At 39.0% G+C, this 20,353-nt stretch overlaps 1 protein-coding gene across 3 annotated transcripts in view; it reads right to left on the minus strand.

The window, feature by feature from the left end:
• KIAA1328 (KIAA1328 ortholog) overlaps positions 1 to 20,353 on the minus strand; it is a 167,000-nt gene that overhangs the window by 62,602 nt on the left and 84,045 nt on the right. For all 3 annotated transcript variants that reach the window (XM_014540589.1, XM_014540588.1, XM_014540590.1), the window contains 2 exons: positions 7,348 to 8,015; positions 4,433 to 4,540 (listed from right to left, as the gene is read on the minus strand). In XM_014540589.1, coding sequence (XP_014396075.1) covers positions 4,433 to 4,540; positions 7,348 to 8,015 — 776 coding nt within the window. The remainder of the gene's footprint in view (positions 1 to 4,432; positions 4,541 to 7,347; positions 8,016 to 20,353) is intronic.

Raw genomic sequence — 20,353 nt, forward strand, 5'->3', positions numbered from 1 at the left:
ATACAGTACAGAATGTAAGATAATTGGTGTGCCAATGATCAATGATAATTAAAAATAACTGTAAAATGATATTCCAAAATTGACCACCAAAGTAGCTCTAGCAACTTGCATGCCTACAAGCAGTGTATCGCAGTGTATCAAAGTACCTGTTTCTCCACACCCTTATTAACACGTGATATTACTAGACTTTTCAATGTTATGTTTTTGTTGTTTTTAATTTTCATCTTTCCAGGATTACTTATAAGATGATTTTATATATGTACTGGTTATTTGGATTTACTCTTCCAAGAGTTGCCTATTTGAGGTAGTTTATCTTATCAATTCTAAGGAATTTCTATATTATGAATGCAATACTTTTTATTGATCAGCTTTTGGTAACTTATTATACCTTCCCTTGAGGCTATTCTAAGTATCTCCATCCTCCTCCTAGATGTTACTCTGTCACCTTTCTTAGTTGATGCTATAATGAGGAAATTAAGATTTTTAAAAAATCCATTCCACAAATATTTCATGAGTACCTACTATCTACTGAAGATACCATCTTTATAACATAGATGGTATAACATATCATATGTAACAAGACAATTATAATCCTTGCACTCACGAAGTTTACAATTGGGTGGTAGTATATGGGACCTAAGAGTACTGACACAGGGAACAATGGGGTGATCAGAGAAGTATCCACTCAGGAGATGATGTTTAAGCTTTCATCTAAAGAAGTTAACACAAGGAAGGACAGGATTAAAGTGTTAAGGGCAGCTATAGGTATGGTGCAGCATGTACTAGAAACTGAAATGACAACCAAGACCAAATGAAGTTGGAACACAGGATACAAGGAAAAAAGTGCAGAGTCAAGATAGGAGAACATAAAGGCCGTGGTAAGAAATTAGAATTTTAAGTAAAATGGGAGTAGGGGTCACTAACTGTTTAGAAGGGGAGTGGTATGAGATGAGGTAAGCCAGAGTTCATGCAGAACACCATTCCAGTCAAGGAGTTCAGCCTTTATTCTACATGCCCCATATATGCTGTGTGATTTCCTTCCTTTACGTCTACTCTTTCATATTTTCTCCCACCTGAAACACACACATACACACACCTATTGATACACCTACCTATCAAAATTCTAGGACTTAATCTCAAATATTACCTCTTCTACAAACCTCTTCTTAGTTTATTTGTATTCTTTTATAGCCCTTGTAGTCTATAGATGATCAATATTTATATATGTGCCTTACTCCACTATTAGAGTACTTGAACTAGGGGCTTTTTTACATCTCCTGTAGTACTTAGCGAGCCGGGTTTTGTTTTGTTTTGTTTTTAAATAAAGGTCATCTTTGCATAGCCAACAAACAAATCTCAAGCAAACTAAGTAAAAAACAAACTAGAGAACCTATAAGCAATAAGAGTTACTCGTGAATTTTTAAGTCATTACCATCTCTCATGTGATAATTATCTTCCAATGGTTGGCTCAGCTGTGCCCCACTATTTGCTCCTACTTGTCATTAAGGCCTCACATATTATTCATTCTCATTCTATAGCATTTATGCAGGAAGGCAGCAATGTAAGCTCCCTTGCCTGTGATTCTTCCCACAGATAATAGAAAATAAATTGCAATTAGATTTTGGTAATTGTATATAATTAACTCAAAATGAGCTGTTAATTATAAAAAATATGTTTTTTACTTCCTCGTTATCTCATTTATTTTAGTTCCAAATTCTTAATGCCTCACTCGAGTCAGTTTAATATTTTAAATACATAATGTTTTTAATACTAAGATAATTTAAATTTCCAAATAAACAAAACTTAGCTTAAAATTAAATTTTATCTGGGGAGTTCTACTGGCAAATGATTCTCAAACACTTAGATGCAGTTAACATTTAAACATTTTTTAAATATATATATTTTTATTGACTTTGGAGAGGAAGGGAGAGGGGGAGAGAGAGAGAGAGAAACATCAATGATGAAGGGAAATCATTAAGCGGCTATCTCCTGCACACTCCCTGCTGGGGATGGAGCCCGCAACCTGGGCACGTGCCCTTGACTGGAATCGAACCCAGGACCCTTTAGTCCACAGGCTAACACTCTATCCACTGAGCCAAACCAGCTAGGGCTGCAGTTAACATTTTAAAATGCCTTTATCAAATACACATTAGGAAATACTTGTTTGAAAGTAGTGCATGGTTCTATCTTATTTTTGTCATAATTATCTGAATGTAGGACATGGATGCCCAAGTGTACCTGAATTTTTAAAGCACGTCCATCTCTTAGACTAAAGCACTAGCTTCCAAAGCATTCACTACACTTACTGAACAGCAGTAATGAAAACTTTCATAAACTGCAAGTGGGAGTATGAATTGCTGCAACTTTTTGCAAAAGAAAATTGGTATTGAATCTTGTAATTTATAATTATAAATTATATAGAAATATATGTATGTAGAAGTAACAATTCTATTATGAGGAATTTATCCTAATAAACAGATGTAGCAGAATACAAGAATAAGTACAGTCATGCTTGTTATAGCATTGTGTAGTGGTAAAAACTTGAAATAATTTGAATGTCCAACAATGGAAGTGCTGGATATGTTAACAGTGTTCAGAGAAACCATGGACTGTTATGCATTTATAAGAAACGAGTTAGCATTTGAATTAGTTTTCTATTGCTGCTATAACAAATTATCACAAGTTTAGTGGCTTAAGCAACACGAATTTATTATTCTATACTTCTGTAGATCAGAAGTCTGACACAGGTCTCATGGGCTAATACTGGGTATTGGCTAGGTTATGTTCCTTTCTGAAGGCTATTCCCTTGCTCATTCGGGTTGTTGGCAGAATTCAGTTCCTTGCAATTGGACAACTGAGCTCCCCATATCCTTGCTGGCTGCCAGCTGACGACTGCTCTGAGCTTCTAAAGGCTGCCTGCACTCCTTGGCTTGTGACCTCCTTCTCCATCTTCAGTGCCGGCAATGGCAAGTGAAGTCATTCTCATGCTTGGAATCTTCCTCTCTCCATCTCATCTCTCTGACCCAGCAAGAAAAGACTCCCCAGTTTCCAGGACTCATGTGATTAGACTGAGACTCCCCAGATAATCCAGGATAATATCCCATCTCAAGGTCTAATCCCTTCATTATATCTAAATAGTCCCTTTACCATGTAAGGTAACATATTGAGAGGTTCCCGGGATTAGGACACAGACACCTTTGGGGGCAATTATTCTGCTTACCATAGTTCTACACCTAAAAATCTGATAGATGACCATGAAGTACTGTTGAGTGGGGGATGGGGGTGGGGATTAACAAGTAATGTGTTCAGTTTGATCTCAAATATTTATAGATATTGTACATATATAGAGGCATAAAGAAAGGTATAGAAGGATACAAACATGAATTCAACAAAGACAATCAGAATAGGGAATAGAATGAGGAATGAAATATGACAGGTCATTTCTTGATGTGTTTTTGGATGTTCTACTTTTTATAATAAAATATTTTTCTTTTGAAATTTAGCAAAGTTTGATTAAAAATAAAATGGAATATGGAAAAGCACTTGAGACCTAGCTTCCCAGCACTGTTATTAGTTTGGCTTAAATAAACTCATTAAAAAAAAGGAGAAATATGAAACAAAATGTATAATATAAAAACCCAGCTCATGCTCGGCCGGCGTGACTCAGTGGTTGAGCATCGACCTGTGAACCAGGAGGTCACTGGTTCAATTCCTGGTCAGAGCACATGCCTGGACTGCGGGCTGGATCCCCAGTGGGGGGTGAGGGGAGGGTAAAGGAGGCAGCCAATCGATTCTCTCTCATCATTGATGTTTCTATCTTTCCCTCTCCCTCCCTCTCTGAAATCCATAAAGAAATATATTTTTTTAAAAAAAGGAATCTTAAAAGATTCATATATACTCTGAGCTAGCAGTTCACTTAAAGGAATCTATACCAAGGAAATAGGTTGAGATAAATTAAATTATCAGAGAGGGTCTTCAAAGCATAATTTATAATAGCAAAATCCTGTATTATACAACAACAGGCTTATAGATACTGAATAGTAGATGTCACACATAAATATTTGTTGAGTGAATAAATTACTGTGTTTTCATAAAAATGTAATGGCATCAGAAAATATGATGTAGTGAAAAAAGCAATCAAAATTCTATATAAGCATACTCCTTATTACTAAATATAGGATATGTAATTATAAAAGAAAGATTAAAACAGAAAAAGAGCTGAAAAGATTGTTTCTGAATGGTAGGAATATGAATAATTTTTATTTTCTTCTTTATACTTCATTATATATATTCAAAATTTTATAATGAGAATGTATTTATTCATATGATCAAAAGGCTGGATTCACCAATATGAAGATTTAACTATAAACCAAACATATCCTTCATATCTATGTCCTACATATTCTTGCCTTGACCAACTGCCCGAGTTTACCTTGGTCCAGAGTCACTCCCATTCATATCCAGGTTGAGTTCTCGGGGATTAGTAAGCTTGTTATCAGCAATCAGTTCTTTTGAGTTAAACACAGCTTGAGTTCTTAACCTGTAAAAATAAATTCAGAGAAAGTTTTCTCCTGTGGAACCTAAGAAACTGAATGCTAATCCTTGAAAGACCATTTTCTTATAGCTATATTATCCAGCAATTATTTTCAAATTAAAAACTATAAAAAATACTAAATACACATTAATAAAGACAAAGCAGTTTCATAATAATTTAAATTTTTTTTACTTATAGAGGAGTGGGGGAAGGCTGAGTTGGTTAGAATATAATTTAAAAACTCAACATTATAGATGTTTTAAGAGCACTTTAAATCTCTTCTCTACAAACTTAAAGCTTTTCCATATCCATTTTTAAGCAAGTGTATTTTGGTCACCAGAGTCTAAAGTGGGAATTCTAATAACACTAATTAAAATGACCCTGACCATCATATCTATAGCTGCCATTTCAATTCAACATAACACTGAAAATACTAGCCAAAGCAATTAGACAAGAATAACAAAAGGTATCCCTGTTGGAAAGGAAAAAGTAAAATTATCTATTTGCAGATGACACAATCTTATATTTAGAAACCTTGACTTTACCAAAAACTGTTAGAATTATTAAGGGAAGAACAGTTTATTTACTTGTTTATTTTTTAAACTAGAGGCCTGGTGCACAGATTTGTGCACAGGGGTGGGGTCCCTCAGCCTGGCCTGCGCCCTCTTGCAATCTGGGACCCCCTCAGGGGATGTCCAACTGCCGGTTTAGGCCCGATCTAAACCAGCAGTCGGACATCCCCCGAGGGATGTAGAAGTGAGCCAAGTGGCAGGCAGCCAGGGAGAAGCCTGAGCCGGGGCCGGGCGCTGCGCAGCTCGTGCTCATCTATGCCCACTGCGCATGCCGCCACTGCTCGGTAACACTGCTGCAGAGTCAGGAGGGGCTCCTGCCGCCGCAGTTGCGCTTGCCAGTCATGAGCCTGGCTTCTGGCTGCGCAGCACGCCCCTTGTGGCAGCGCACTGACCACCAGGGGGCAGCTCCTGCGTTGAGTGTCAGCCTCCTGGTGGTCAGTGCATGTCATAGTGATTGGTCAGCCGGTAGTTCCAGTCGTTTAGTCGTGAACAGTCACTTAGGCTTTTATATATATACATACGTTTTAATTGATTTCAGTGAGAGGAAAGAAGAGGGAGAGAGGGATAGAAACATCAATGATGAGAGAGAATCATCAATCGGCTGCCTCCTGCATGCAGCACACTGGGGAATGAGCCCGCAACCTGGGCATGTGCCCTGACCAGGAATCGAACCACGACCCCCCTGGTTCATGAGTCAATGCTCAACTACTGAGACACACTGGCCAGATGGGAAGAACAATTTAAATGTTGGTAAGTTTAAAAGAATTGGTTACTGAACAGGAAAAGATTGAATTTAGAAGGTCCCATTATCTATATATATAAAAGCCAAGCAACTGGAATAACAGAACAACCGAAACAACCGGTTGCTATGACATGCACTGCAGCAGCCAACTGGCCATATCGGAGCCCTGATCAGCGCCCCCCGAACCTCCTGCGGCCCCTTCCCACGGCCGGTCCTACCCCCAATCAGCCCTCCACCCCAATCGAGGGCGGGGCTGGCCAGCTAACCTCCCGCAGCCCCCCCCTGGCTGGCCTGGCCCCTGATCAGCCCCCCCACCCCGATTGGGGGCGGGGCCGGCTGGCCAACCACCCATGGCCCCTCCCCCTGGCCAGCCTGGTCCCCCCATCCTGAGTGGGAGCAGGGCCAGCAGCCAACCTCCTGCATCCCCTCTCCCCTGCGGGCCCAGCCCTGATCAACCTCCATTGGGGCAGGCGGCCGGACCCCACCTGTGCACAAATTTGTGCACCAGACCTCTAGTTTGTTATATTTTACTAGAGGCCCAGTGCATGAAATTCATGTGCGGGAATGGTCCCTAGGCCTGGCTGGCAATCAGGGCTGATCAGGTCCCCCCTCTCCCCGCCTCTTCTTTCCCTCACTGCCCGCACACCACTACCGCGTGGTTTCTTACCTCCTGGCCTCCTGGCTTCCCCGCCTCCTCCTTCCTTCGCTCTCTCAGCGCCCCACCACTGCCACTGGTCTCCCACCATGTTCCGTGCCGCCCCCTGGTGGTCAGTGCACGCTATAGCGAGCAATCGAACTCCCGGTCTCCCGTTCGAACTCCCAAGGGGACTATTTGCATATTAGCCTTTTATTATATAGGATGTTATAGTGGAGAGACATAAATATGGAATGATGACAGCTAATCATACTTCTTTACAATCGGATTCCACACCCTGAAATCTCAAGCTTTTACTTAATGCCTAATGTTCTTTACAATGACATCAAACAATGAAGGATTTTGTGTAATGGTGGTATCATTAAAAAATACTGTCGTTGGAATCTGGCAAAAATTACACTGGACTCCTTAGTAGTAAATATTCTAAGCCAGGGGTCCTCAAACTTTTTAAACGGGGGGCCAGTTCACTGTCCCTCAGACCATTGGAGGGCCGGACTATAGTTTAAAAAAAAAAACTATGAACAAATTCCTATGCACACTGCACATATCTTATTTTGAAGTAAAAAAACAAAACGGGAACAAATACAATATTTGTATTTGCATGTGGCCCGCGGGCCGTAGTTTGAGGACCCCTGTAATCTAAGCTAACATATTGGAAGACAAGGTAATCTTTCAAGTCTTCCAAAGATGATAGTGGAATTTACTTAGTCATAATCTGTCCTTATCCTGAGAAAGCCAAGACCCCAAGGAACCTGTTCCTACACATTTGTTGCAGCAATGCAGAGTCATTTTATCCTGTGCTCTCCAAGCTACAGACGTTGCTGAAAGAACAGGTAGGACTCACCAATTGTAGTCCAGGCGAGACTGATGAAGCTGCTGCTGTTTTAGGAGAAGCTTTGTCTCCTGCTTGGCCAGCAGATGCTGAAGGCGCTCCTTTTCAATTTCCAGCTCCATTTTTTGAAGCATAAGTTGCTGCCTTCTATCTTCTGATAGCTGCTTTTTGAAATCAATTTCACTGGGCTGCAGTACCTCTTGGCCATGCATCAGAGATGCCCAGGAACGCCCACAATAATGGCATGATTCTGGGTGTGTCTTGGAATATTGAGGGGCCGTGTCTGTAGGATGGCTAACGGGAACATGATCTGCATTTTCAGGAAGTCTATGAGCACAACACAGTCTAGATGGAGTGGGCTGAAGGTGCTGGCATTCCTTCATCTTCAATGCCTCTGAAGGAACTTTCTCTGTAGGGACTACATCTGCTAGTTTTTTCCCTGGGGATCCATAATCACGTGTTCTATTTTCTGATGGCATCATGTCAGGATCCTCTTTGGGATAATGAAGGGCTGATGGTTTCAAAGAATTATTTCTGAACTCCACAAGGGGTTCCGAAGCTGAGTCCAGGTTTTTAGGCCTTTGCTTGGTTTGATAGTAGGTTTGTGGTTTGGCTACACTCAAGTAGGAACCATCCAGTTCCACAGATGAAGACGGGAGAGTGCTCTTCCTATTGAGTACCTAAAAGGAACCACAAGACCAGTTGTCAAATAGGAGCACAATGAAACAAGTTATTCCTTTTGGCTTTTCAGAAATTAATTATATATTTTCACCAAAATAAAGCTATTTTATCTTCTTAAATAACAAATGCTAGTTTTTACACAGCTACTAGTAAAGTAACACGTGCCACAAAGCTAAATCCACTTTCAAACAATCGAGATTTCAGTAAATCCGTAAGGATGAGAAAAAGAAATGTTGCTACTTGCTGCTTAAGCAAGATTTCAGGAGTTGCAAATAATGAGGGCTACATAAAATCAACTTTGAGAAGAGGCAAAAAAATATAGCATTAAATATTAATATCTTAAAAGGTTTAGTTTTGAATACTAAGCCAGGAAATCCATTGAGCCACCTTAAATACTCTTTGAAATACTCTTTGATTGGCCATTACACAGCATGAGATTTGATGTAAAACCTTTCACCTTATACTAATAGAATGTAAGTTACCGCTAGAAATTGGATGAGTTTTTATAAGTATTTTTACAGAACACAGATAAAACCAACACTTTCAACAAAATATGATTCTAATCAAAAGTGGTTATTTAAATACAAAACATTTAATTCCAGCTATAAACATAAGTGATTTTTCAATTAAGCTGTTCAAGTGATTATAGTCTGATAAAACCCAGGCAGAAAGGAAGCAGCTGCAAATTACCTTTGACAGTCGAGCACAGTGAGCTTTCCCAGCATTTTTAGCCTCAAGCTCGTTCTATCAGGGAGAACAAAACTTGGTGTAGATCGTGATTCTCAAACTTTAACAAATATCAGAATCACCTGGAGGGCTTGTTAAATGTCAATCCTGGCTTTCATGCCCAGAGTTTCCCTTTCGGGAGGTTTAGGACAGAACTGAAGAATCTGCATTTGTAAGAAGTCACAGGTGCTGCTGTTGCCGCTGCGGCTCTGGGACCCACTTTGAGAACTACTGTTCTGTATCATGGAATATCTGATTTCTGTATCCCTCTTCTAATGACTGTTCTGATTAAATTTGGTTCACTCAGGTAATCCTGAACAATTTTCTCATCTCAAGATCTTTAAAGGAATCACATCTGTAAAGTCTCTTTTCATACAACGTACTTTACACCATATAAAATGACACTGACAGGTTCCAGGAATTAGGACATGGACATATTTCGGGTGGGGCATTATTCAGTTTACCAAAACTTCTTTGTAAATAATTCATAAACAGTTGAGATGTTCATCTATTCTAGAGACACAGAAGGAACAAATAATTGAAATCCCTAGTAGAAGGGGAATAAAATCCCACCAGTTTACTTAGGAATAGTTGAAAATCATAACTGATTGGTAAAAAATGCCCAAATAACAGAGATATACAGCAATACTATGTTTCCTATTCTAGGATAAAAGATTGCTATTACAATGATTCTTAAGATTTTGAGTTTCTAAAGCAATTCAAAAGGAATTCTATTAAAATGAGAATGAGTGGCATCTGGGGAGGGGACCTGGTTCTCTTCAGGAAGACAGGCCATCCTGTACACCCCCAGGTGCCACTGAGCAGATTACAGCTGCAGAAAAGGAGCGAGGCGTTTGGTAAAACTGATGACAAACTACCTCATAAAAAAAATTAACCTTACTTTACATCGAAAAGGAAGCTCTAGTCCACATTAAGCTTTCCTATTGTGGACTTCGGTAGCACTTACTGTCAACACAAATATTTAACATTTATCGCCTGCTATTTTGTATGGAAAACTATCTTTTTATAGCAGTATTATATTTTTTAAAGGACAGATACATTTTTTACTGTTCCAGAAAGTTAAATCAACTATTTTACATTATCACATATTTTCTAATACATGTATGATTAACATAACAATAGATAGCATGTATGTATTCTTTTATATTCTGACTTTTATTCCTTAACATTATTTACATATGTGCATTTTTAAAAATGTTTTTTCATGATTATTAGCTTTACTTTATTTATTTTTTGTTTTATAAAATCTTTATTGTTGAGAGTATTATATATGTCCACTATTTTCCCCATTGACCCTTTTTTAGGCCCCCTCTCAACCTCCCCACTGGCTTTCAGATCTCATTCATATGTGTAATCTAATGAACAAAGTAAACTGATGCACAAAATAGATCCAGAGACATAAAAGCACGGAACAGACTGTCAAATCTCAGAAAGAAGGTGGGGATGGGAGGGAAGAGATCAACCAAAGAACTTGTATGCATGTATGCATAATCCAGGGACACAGATAAAAAATATGTTTTTACTGATTTTAGAGAGAAAGCGGAAGAGGGATAGAAACATCGATGAAAGAGAAACATCAATCGACTGCCTCCTGCACACCCCCTACTTTATAAAATATGGCATATTTTTAAATAGACTGAATATGGAAGTAAAGATGTTGATAAACATGTATGATATGACCCTGTATACATATATGCATGTACATGCAGGGGTGTAAGCATATACACGAACACACAAAATCACATACTATTCCTATGGTAATCCAGGGTTTTCCCATGCTCTCGCACTCTATAAATAACGACTGCAGTGCTGCTTTGTGAAATACCATCAACAAGTAAGCAGTAATGTTTTATAAGTTTCTGAAAATCATTTTTACAGGCCAATCTCTCCAAAAGGAGAGATGTGAACTAAACTGCAGTTATTATTTTTTGCGACAGGTTATTTCCTTTGCACAATGAGGAAGTGATTACTTACAATGTACTTATGAGTTGTTAATCACAGGATTAGTCAATAGTACCAATAGTTCTTATTGGTAATTCCTTTGACAACAAATAATAATTTACTATCATGGCAAGCACCTTGCTAACAATCCTCATACTCCCACTGATAGCATTATAAGAATGAAAATCTCAATTCTGTAACTTCAAAAATTTCCCCTGTGCTCTTCATTTTGAGAGGTCAGAAATTCAAGACCTAAATAAATATCAGGTGTCCCCCCCCCAAAATGTATACACACGTTGAATAACTATAAAGGCAGTGTTTATTAAAATACATTTCATTTCCAAAATGTAATAAAATCTACAGACAGTGTGTATATACTTTTCTGGGACACCCTGTATTTCTAAACCTGAATTACTGTGTGTGGGGCAGGTCATTGCATTGGCTGCAGAACATTTGGAATTAATGGGAAATAAGGCCTGAACGACGTGCTGCATTTTTTAAAGTCAGGCTTACATGAACCAGTTATCAAGCTGACAGAGCTACGTAATGCAACAGCTGCACTGTATGTTTTGCCAAAGTCTCATCCTGAATAAATGTTCATTCTCCCCAGTGCAATTAACTCTCCGATACTGGCAGATTTTGCTAGAAGATCATCAAGGTAGATTACCTTCCAGTGTTATGAACTAAATACTTACAGGTGTTATATCATCAGTTATAACTTACAAACTTTTGCATTTACCAACACAACCAGGCAAATGAATCATCTAATTTATGAATTATTTATAAGAAATTCACAGCATGCTCCTGGCGTCATCCATGGCCTTTTCTAGGTCACATGACACCAATTAGAGCTGAATTTTAAATTATTCAATAACCTGAACTCTCTTGTCATTTAACATATAGATATCAATGCAGTAAACAAGTTAAATCTAATGGGCCCTAGAGGTTTAAGCTTCTCTACCGCTCAGCTGAAGCTGTGGGCCATCAGTGAAAGAGAAAAATAACAGAATGCAGCAAACACATTTGCAAGGCTCTAATAACTTATTCTAGCTCCCATAGGGATTGTAGCACAACTTAGGAATATTAAATCTAAAAGACATTAAAGTCAGTAATTATGAGTTTTAAAAGAATATAGGCACACAGTAATGTATAAATGACAGAATACTAGCAACAGACACCAAATGCAATACCAACTTTAGGGTATGTACATCACAGGCCTGCCAAAAATTTTAACAGTAACTACCAGTCTCAGAAAAGGCTAAAACTCATATTCTTCAATCAATTACTACATTTCCTGAAAGTTGGAATTTGTTGAGTTGCTATAAAAATGAAAAGAAAGCATAGAATCACTGACCATAAACTTGAATTCAGGTCAAAAGACTTTTTAAAAAAAAAAAAAAAAGAAATTATTTTTATTGATTTCAGTCCACAGGCCGACACTCTATCCACTGGGCCAAATTGGCCAGGGCCAGGTCAAAAGACCTTGATTAGAATTCCAGTGCTGCTGCTACTTAGGAGTCCTATTATTTTTGGCGAGTCATGTTAGGTCTCTTGGGCAGTTTCCCCATAAATCCTTTTTCAGTTAATAGTGTCATTCAATGTGTAAAATGATACTCCAAAACAAATACAGTCCTAGAATTATTTTAAAAATGCTTAAAATAAACTTGTTTCCCTCTGTTCCATACTTCAAGGAGCTGCTCTGGTGCTAAATGTGAGAAGAAAAGGTTAGGACGACAGACATTTTGGGAGGAATAATTACTTTTTCTTAAGTCATTGTATGGAAAAATATAGAAATGGACACATCTTCTATAGCTAAAAGGCAAGTCTTGTATATCTGTCTAACAATAGAAGGGAAAAGTATATATAAACAAAATACTATGAATAAACACATTCAGTATATCTTTCTACTCTATAATTTTACCTAGAAGTGTAGGTTGCCACCTTGGGGAGGGCAGGCAGGATGAAGATTTGGAAGTATCTGCCAGATACTGTGCCAGCTGCCAGGGATACATTTTATGTGATAAGGTTTACAAAAAGTTGAGAAGTATTAGTGAGATTAGTTTTGCCTTTAGCAGGGTGGGGGAAAAGCTGGGAAGTTTTCATAGGAGAGGAGAAATTTAAACTAAATTCTGGAAGGCAGATTGGAGTTTATTAATGATAAAGTTATGTGTGAGGATGTGCTGCATGTGCTGGGTAAGACATTTCAGGTAGAAGGGGAAATATGGGTAGAGAATAGAGATTGTGAAAATGAATATGTATGGTGACCTCTAAGTAGTCCAAAGCATTGTGAACAGTGTGATGGGAAATGGAGAAAGCCACAATGCTAGGTAGGTACCATAGAACAAATGGTGTAAATGCTATGTTAAAGAAGTTTCACTTTAGCCCTGGCCAGTGTGGCTCAGTTGGTTGGAGTGTCGTCCCATACACCAGAAGGTGGCAGGTTTCATCCCAGTCGGGGCATGTGTGGGAGACAACCGTACATGGTATTTCTCTTTCTCTACCGCGCCCCGTGTCCCCCCCACCCCCTGCTTCCTCTCTCTCTCTAAAATCAATGAGAGAGAAAAAAGACGTTTGACTTTCAATTTTTTATGCCTACCTAATACAGGAGATGGCCAATGAGCCAAAGGGTGGGCAGTTGGAAGAAAATAAAATAATCAAAGGCAAGAGAATCTGTACTCAGTATCTGAAGGAATCCAGACATGAAATTTATATGGGGAAATTATAAAAGACAGAAGAAAGAAGTACAACAGGCCAAAATACTAACAAACTAAAATGACAATTAAAATTGAAGTGTTCAGATCTACACATTATGTTGAATGATCTTTGGAAAGCAAGGGAACTAGGTAGAGGGTAGATGCCTGGCCAAGGCATAAAAGGAACTACAGAAGAAGGCAGACACCAACAACCTTTCTAGAATTCATTGATTACTATAGTAAGTACTCCAGAATTTCTTCAAGGGCCACTGCCTCCATTCTCAAAAAGGCTGGTCAGAATCCATTGTGGATTAGTGTTTCTGTCAACCTCCCTTTATGAATAATTATGAGGACAAAATATTTTTAAAAATCTGTTTGAAAGCACTGAAGTGTTACTAAGGTAGCGAGAACATGAAGGGGCCAAGATCCCAGATAGAAGGAAGACAAGAAAAGACAGCTTGACATTAGTTGTCATGTTTCTGTTCAAGACATTCTAAATTAGGAAGTGCTAGCTGAGAACTTTAAGTTATCTCATAGCGCTGGAAACAAAATTCGAATTTCAGAGCCTGCCAAGAAAGAGAGGTCCTGTCAAAAACCTCAGGCTCTCAATTAAGACCCCTGAAAAGTAAGCAGTAAAAAATGAAATAAAAATAGAAAAGCCCAGTACATATTAAAGCTGAACTTCAACTCCACTCAGTCCTGGACTGGATTAAGGGCATATAAATCAATGCTAACAGCCTGCACAGGGAAAAAGCAAATTTTCTCTGGAGAAAGTTAACATCAAACAGAGATCCATATTATATCCAGTTTTTTTTTTCCATAGACAATGCCTAACATTCAATGAAAAATATGTAAGCAAACAAAAAAGTAAGAATAGAGTTAAGAGGGAAAAGAGATAATAGAAATAGAGCCATGAGATTTAGATACTGTCATTCTTTCAAACATGGACTTTAAAGTAATTATTATTTATATGATTAAGAAATTAAATGGTATTATAAAGAATACTGTAGAGAAAAAACTAGAAAAAATCAAATGGAAATGTTTAGAATGAAGATACAATAAATAAAATAAAAAACTTAGTAGGTAACATAAATCTGAGGAGACAATTGGTGAATGAAATAAATGTCAGCAGAGAATATCAAGACTAACATGAAAAGATGGATGTAAAAGAATGGAAATATATAAAAGATATAGGGACATGATGACAAAAGCCTAAAATACATGTAATTACAGTACCAGGGAAGGGAAAAAGAGAGAATGAGGAAGAAGTAATAAAGAGATAATGCAGATAATTTTTCAAAACTATATCAAGCCACAAATTTAACAGGTTGTGTGAATACAAAGAAGGATAAATATAAATAGAGCTACACCTAGAGCAAATCATAGTAAAATTGCCAAAAACCAAGGACAAATAAGAATTTCTCAAATGCCAACATTATTACCTCCAAGGAGACAATAATAAGACTTACAAATAACTTTTCAATAAAAATAATTCTATTACCTAGTGAAACTATTCATTAAAAAAGAAAGTGAAAGATTTGTGCTTCCAGTCCTGAGGGAGTAAGTTGGTCAAAACCAACTGGCTATCTACTGTATGACTCCATACATAGGAAAGGCCCAGAAAAGGCAAGTCTATAGAGACAGAAAGCATATTAGTGGTTGCCTACGGCTGAGGGTAGTAATAGGAATGAATGTAATTTGGCACGAGGAATCCTTCAGCAGACACAGTCTTTAATGGATCAACACTGTTCAAAAATGTTACAAAACTGACTTAGTAATGATTGCAGAACTCTGTAGATCTACCAAAAATCACTGAGCTGTACACTTAAAATGGGTGAATTTTATAACAAAAAAGACAACATTCATTCACTAGCACTTATTGAATGCACACCATGTGTAAAGTACTATTCTAGGTACTATGGAATCATCAGTGAATATAAAGAGCCTGCTTTAATGAAAACTCATATTCTAGTGGAAAGAGACAAACAAACAAGTAAACAAATTAGTTATGAGGTCATTTGTAAGTGGTATAAGACAATAAAAGTACAGCTGTTTAGTGAATAATTGGGTTGGATGATAGAGGCTAAATGAACCCTTTCCACCTCTTTTATTTGCCTCAGGATTTCCGCCATCTTTACAAGACCCCTTCTGCTCTGATAGGCAAGTGTCATTCATATGGGAGATCCACACTTCAACTTTATCTTGTTTCACTGGGCCTTTAGAGCCTACTGGCTGAAAATTAATTTGATATAAGGAGAGATTTATTGCAGAGAGCCCTATATACTTATCTATACTAATAATAGACAAATACGTAAATTGACCATCCCTCTGCTACACCCACAGCCAATCAGGAGTGAGTATGCAAATTAACCCATCAAAGATAGCGGGCCTGTGGGCAGCGCACACGCATGCAGGCACTGAGTGGCCGGGCACGGGGCGGGATGTAGGCGTTCCATCCCTCCCCGGCCTCTCCGGGCTTCTGGGCAGTGTGGGAAGGTGGAAGGCAGCTTCGGGCCAGACTGAAGACGGAAAGGCGGCTCTAGCCAGAGTGAAGGTGGTGCCAACAGCCAGGGGAAGGAAGGCCTATTCTTGCACGAATCTTCATGCATCGGGCCTCTAGTCTACACTAATAAAAGAGAATGATGCAAATTGACCGTCCCTTCACGACGCCCACCAGCCAGTCAGGAGTGAGTATGCAAATTAACCCAACAAAGATGGCAGGTTAATTTGCATACACAGGCGCCAAGCAGATGGGGGTGGGGCGGGATGCGTCTTCACCATAGCGATGACACAGGCGTTCCACACCGCCCCAGCCGCTCTGGGCCTCTGGGCAGTGTGGGAAGGCGGAAAGGTGGCTCCGGGCTGGAGCGAAGGAGGAAAGACGGCTCCGGCCGGAGCGAAGGCGGTGCCGGCAGCCAGGGGAAGGAAGGCCCATTCTTGCACGAATCTTCATGCATCGGGCCTCTAGTGACAATATAAAAATAGTGAATAATACAGTTTGCAGAAAGCAGGTGTAAAGAGATAAAGTTAACTATAATGACAACAGAAATTACCAGCTTTTCAAATAGTGGCCAGATGTTGCTTGCTTCGCTGCTATTAAGTGAGTGATGATGAAAATTCAAAAGAAAAATTACTGCAACAATATTTATAATACACGATTCCTTTAGTGTGTGGAAATCACTGAGGCACTGTATACTGTATAATTTTGGGGCATATTTTGGCTGTAGTCATGAGTCAAAGCATTATTTAAGCTGTTTTATTACTTGTAACAGCCTAAAAGCACAAAATAATAAATTAGTTCTTTAATCTAGACCAGTGATGGCGAACCTTTTGAGCTCAGCGTGTCAGCATTTTGAAAAACCCTAACTTAACTCTGGTGCCGTGTCACATATAGAAATTTTTTGATATTTGCAACCATAGTAAAACAAAGACTTATATTTTTGATATTTATTTTATATATTTAAATGCCATTTAACAAAGAAAAATCAACCAAAAAATGAGTTCGCGTGTCACCTCTGACATGTGTGTCATAGGTTCACCATCACTGATCTAGACTAAGTCTAGGAATTAAGAGAAGCCCTGTTCACAGAAGACCATCCTAGAACACTGCAGTGGAGGGGAAACAACACAAATGGCACTTTTCATACGGGAAGGAAGAGAGCGGACTCAGGCGTAAAGCAGGAGGCCAGCCCAGGCAATGACTCCAAACAGAAGAGCAGGTGCCTGTGAGCACAGTCTTCATGTTTCTGCATGTCTCAACAAGAACTAATCAGCTCTAATTGTATGGGATATCTGTGCATGCCAAAATGCCAACATCTGTTCAGCACAGTTGATGTGTCCAAACGAATTGTATGTAAAGGGCTTCCACAAATCAGTGTCACCTACAAAGACTGACACAACTTCAATAGTCAAAGACAGCATCCCGGGTCTATCAGGCTTATTAGCGAAGTCCTACTCATCTAGTGATTTAAATGGCACCACAATCAGTGTGCTTTTGATTAATCTTCGGACAAAACCTTTCTCTTATAGGAAGAAGGATAGGGCAAGCTGCTTCCTCCTGAGAAGAGCTTGGACCTAGGCAGCGGTTCTCAACCTGTGGGTCGCGACCCCTTTGGCGGTCGAACGACCCTTTCACAGGAGTCACCTAAGACCATCCTGCATATCAGATATTTACATTATGATTCATAGCAGTAGCAACATTACAGTTATGAAGTAGCAACGAAAATAATTTTATGGTTGGGTCACAACATGAGGAACTGTATTTAAAGGGCTAGAAGGTTGAGAACCACTGAGGTTCTGCCTCACATATAAATTACTTCCATAATCAGTATTAGAGTTCCACCCAGTTAATACTTTTCAGGCTGGTGTAATGGGTGTCCGGTGTACAGTACGGCTGCTAATACATAAGAGATTTGACATACTTCTTGAAACTATAAATAAACAATTGTAAATGCTGGCTGACTTGGCTATGAAAGACCGCTAAATCAGCGTACTTCAGGGCGCAGGAAGGAACTGTCCTTAATTGTTACAAACAATGTTATCTTTCAACACTCTCCAGAAACTACTCTGAACGAAGTTTCTAGGCAGCACCAAGCACACCAGAAATCAAATACTTACAAAATAGGTGACACTTTTTTTTTTTTTGGCATTACTGGGCAAACAGAAGCAGCCATTAAAATAAGACCTTCCTGATATTTGTAAACCCAAACCTGACTCTAAACACAGAATCTCTCTTCTCAGGCACACTGTGAGGAAAAGGCAGGGGAAAAGCTAAGTGTCACAATGAAGTTGAGAGGGAAGCAGTGAGGAGGAGGGGAGAGAGAATAAAGAGCAACTCTTAAGCCAGAAAAAGCTATATTAAAAAAATCACTTTAGTACATTTCAAACTCGTTTCTTTAAAAAGGATTTTACGCTTAAAGGACTCATTTCTGTGTTAAAATAGCTTATTTGATGATCTCGCTCTAAACCGATATTAGTTTAAATCCTTTTATCAACACACAAAATCACAAGAAGCACATAATATAAGAATGGGTAAAAGTGATGACAAAGGGAGAGACCTGGACAAGATGAATTCGGCTCATTTTCTACCTCATAGATGCTCCTGGTTTCCTAGCACTGGTGTGCTTAAGCGCATCGATCATTTCTTTAGATAGAAACTATTGCTAACAGATCTGTACCGAGAAGATAATTTGGGGAAATTTACTTATAAAACTGCAGGTGATAGGACTCGCCAGCAGTCTGATCAACAGATGACACTTATTTCCATTACACTAGCATAAGGTTCTCACTTCAGTGTTCATGAGAATCACCCGGAGGGCTTATTAAAATGCTTGAGTTTCTAACTCAGCAGGTGGGTTGGGCCTGAGGATATGCATTTGCTTAAGCAGTGCCCGGTGATGCTGACGCTCCTGCTCTGGGGGCACATTTAGAGAACCGCTGCACTGGCACGTGCCTCCTGACTTCACGGATGGACTCCATCGGGCTGTGGGATGTCAATGTCCAGTTCGGATGTTTTTGTTTCCTTACTTCATACAATAGGCTGCACATAATTTCCGCTCCTGCTCTGGCCTCCCTTAGGTATGACTGGCCTATAACTAAACATCTATCACTCTTCCTCCTTCTGTGGAACAAATAATTCTTTCCCACTAAAATAAGTACCTTCTGTCCATAAGTTATCTTTTTCTTAAAGGTCTCTGACTGTGGTCTATACGTAACTAAAACAAGAAAAATACATTTGGAGTTCTTTTCACTTTTCCCCCTCTCCCCTTTGTTCATATTTTATATCCATTACTTTTCATCATACCTTTTAATCCTGCACAGTACCAGGTGTACCTCATTCAGCTCTTTTGTTCAAAGGGGTTGATTAAATTTTCTACTTCTCAGTTTATCTGAAATTGCTTTTATTTCAAGTCTAAATGTATTTATGACAAAAGCTCACATAAACTTTTGAGATGCAGAGAATTATTAATCTATCACTAAATACATTTCATTTCTCTGTCCTTTCAGGGTATTAACAGACTTTTCACAAAGCAATGCATCATAAGGAAGGCACATAAGTTGTATCTGATAAGAGCATCTTTTATTGTGTGAAGTCAATGTTTATTTTTATTAAGAGTTAAATCTAATTCATATAAGGAAATAAAGGAGCACACAAATACAGATGCCACAGACACTATTGAGTTAATAAAGTAATAATATGAACAACTTCCTGTTACTATATATGACAACTTAAATGAAATGGACAAATTCCTTGAAAGACAGAAATTATCAAAACTGACTGAAGACAAACAGAGTAAATCTTAATACCTCCATGTCAACGAAAGAAATCGTAGTAGTAATAATAACATTACCACAAAGAACACTCCATCTATGATGGCTTCAGTGGTAAATTCTATCAATCATATAATAGTAATAATAATAATCCTATCTAATAATAGAGAAACATGGTAATTAGCCATACCTCCGCTACCCTTCCCATTAACTAATCAGGGTGATATGCAAATTAACTGCCAACCAAGATGGCGGCCAGCAGCCAGGCAGCTTGAAGCGAACAGGAGGCTTGCTTGCTCCAGTGATGGAGGAAGCCAACATTCCCCGCCTGCAGCTGCCGGCCTCTGAGCTTGCAGTTTAAGAAACATTGTAACAAATATAGAAGCTAAACAAAACCCCAGAAACCTGCTTTCAGCCAGCCAGGCCTCAGAGCTGGAGTTGAAACAGTGTTTCGATTATAGAACCCAAACAAACCAGATACCTGCTTTCAGCAGCCAAGGTCTCAGAGCTGGAGCCGAGCCTCAGAGAGAAAGCCGGCTCTCAGTTCCAGTGACAGCCATAGAAGGTAAATAAATCCAAGAATTAAAAAAAAGGAGAGGTTTGGAGCTTCAGTCGCCCGCCAGCCTGAAAACAGCCCTCAGCCCCTCACCCAGACTGGCCAGGCACCCCAGTGGGGACCCCCACCC

This window comes from Myotis brandtii, unplaced genomic scaffold, assembly GCF_000412655.1.
Source record: "Myotis brandtii unplaced genomic scaffold, ASM41265v1 scaffold248, whole genome shotgun sequence".
Classification (NCBI taxonomy): Eukaryota; Metazoa; Chordata; class Mammalia; order Chiroptera; family Vespertilionidae; genus Myotis; species Myotis brandtii.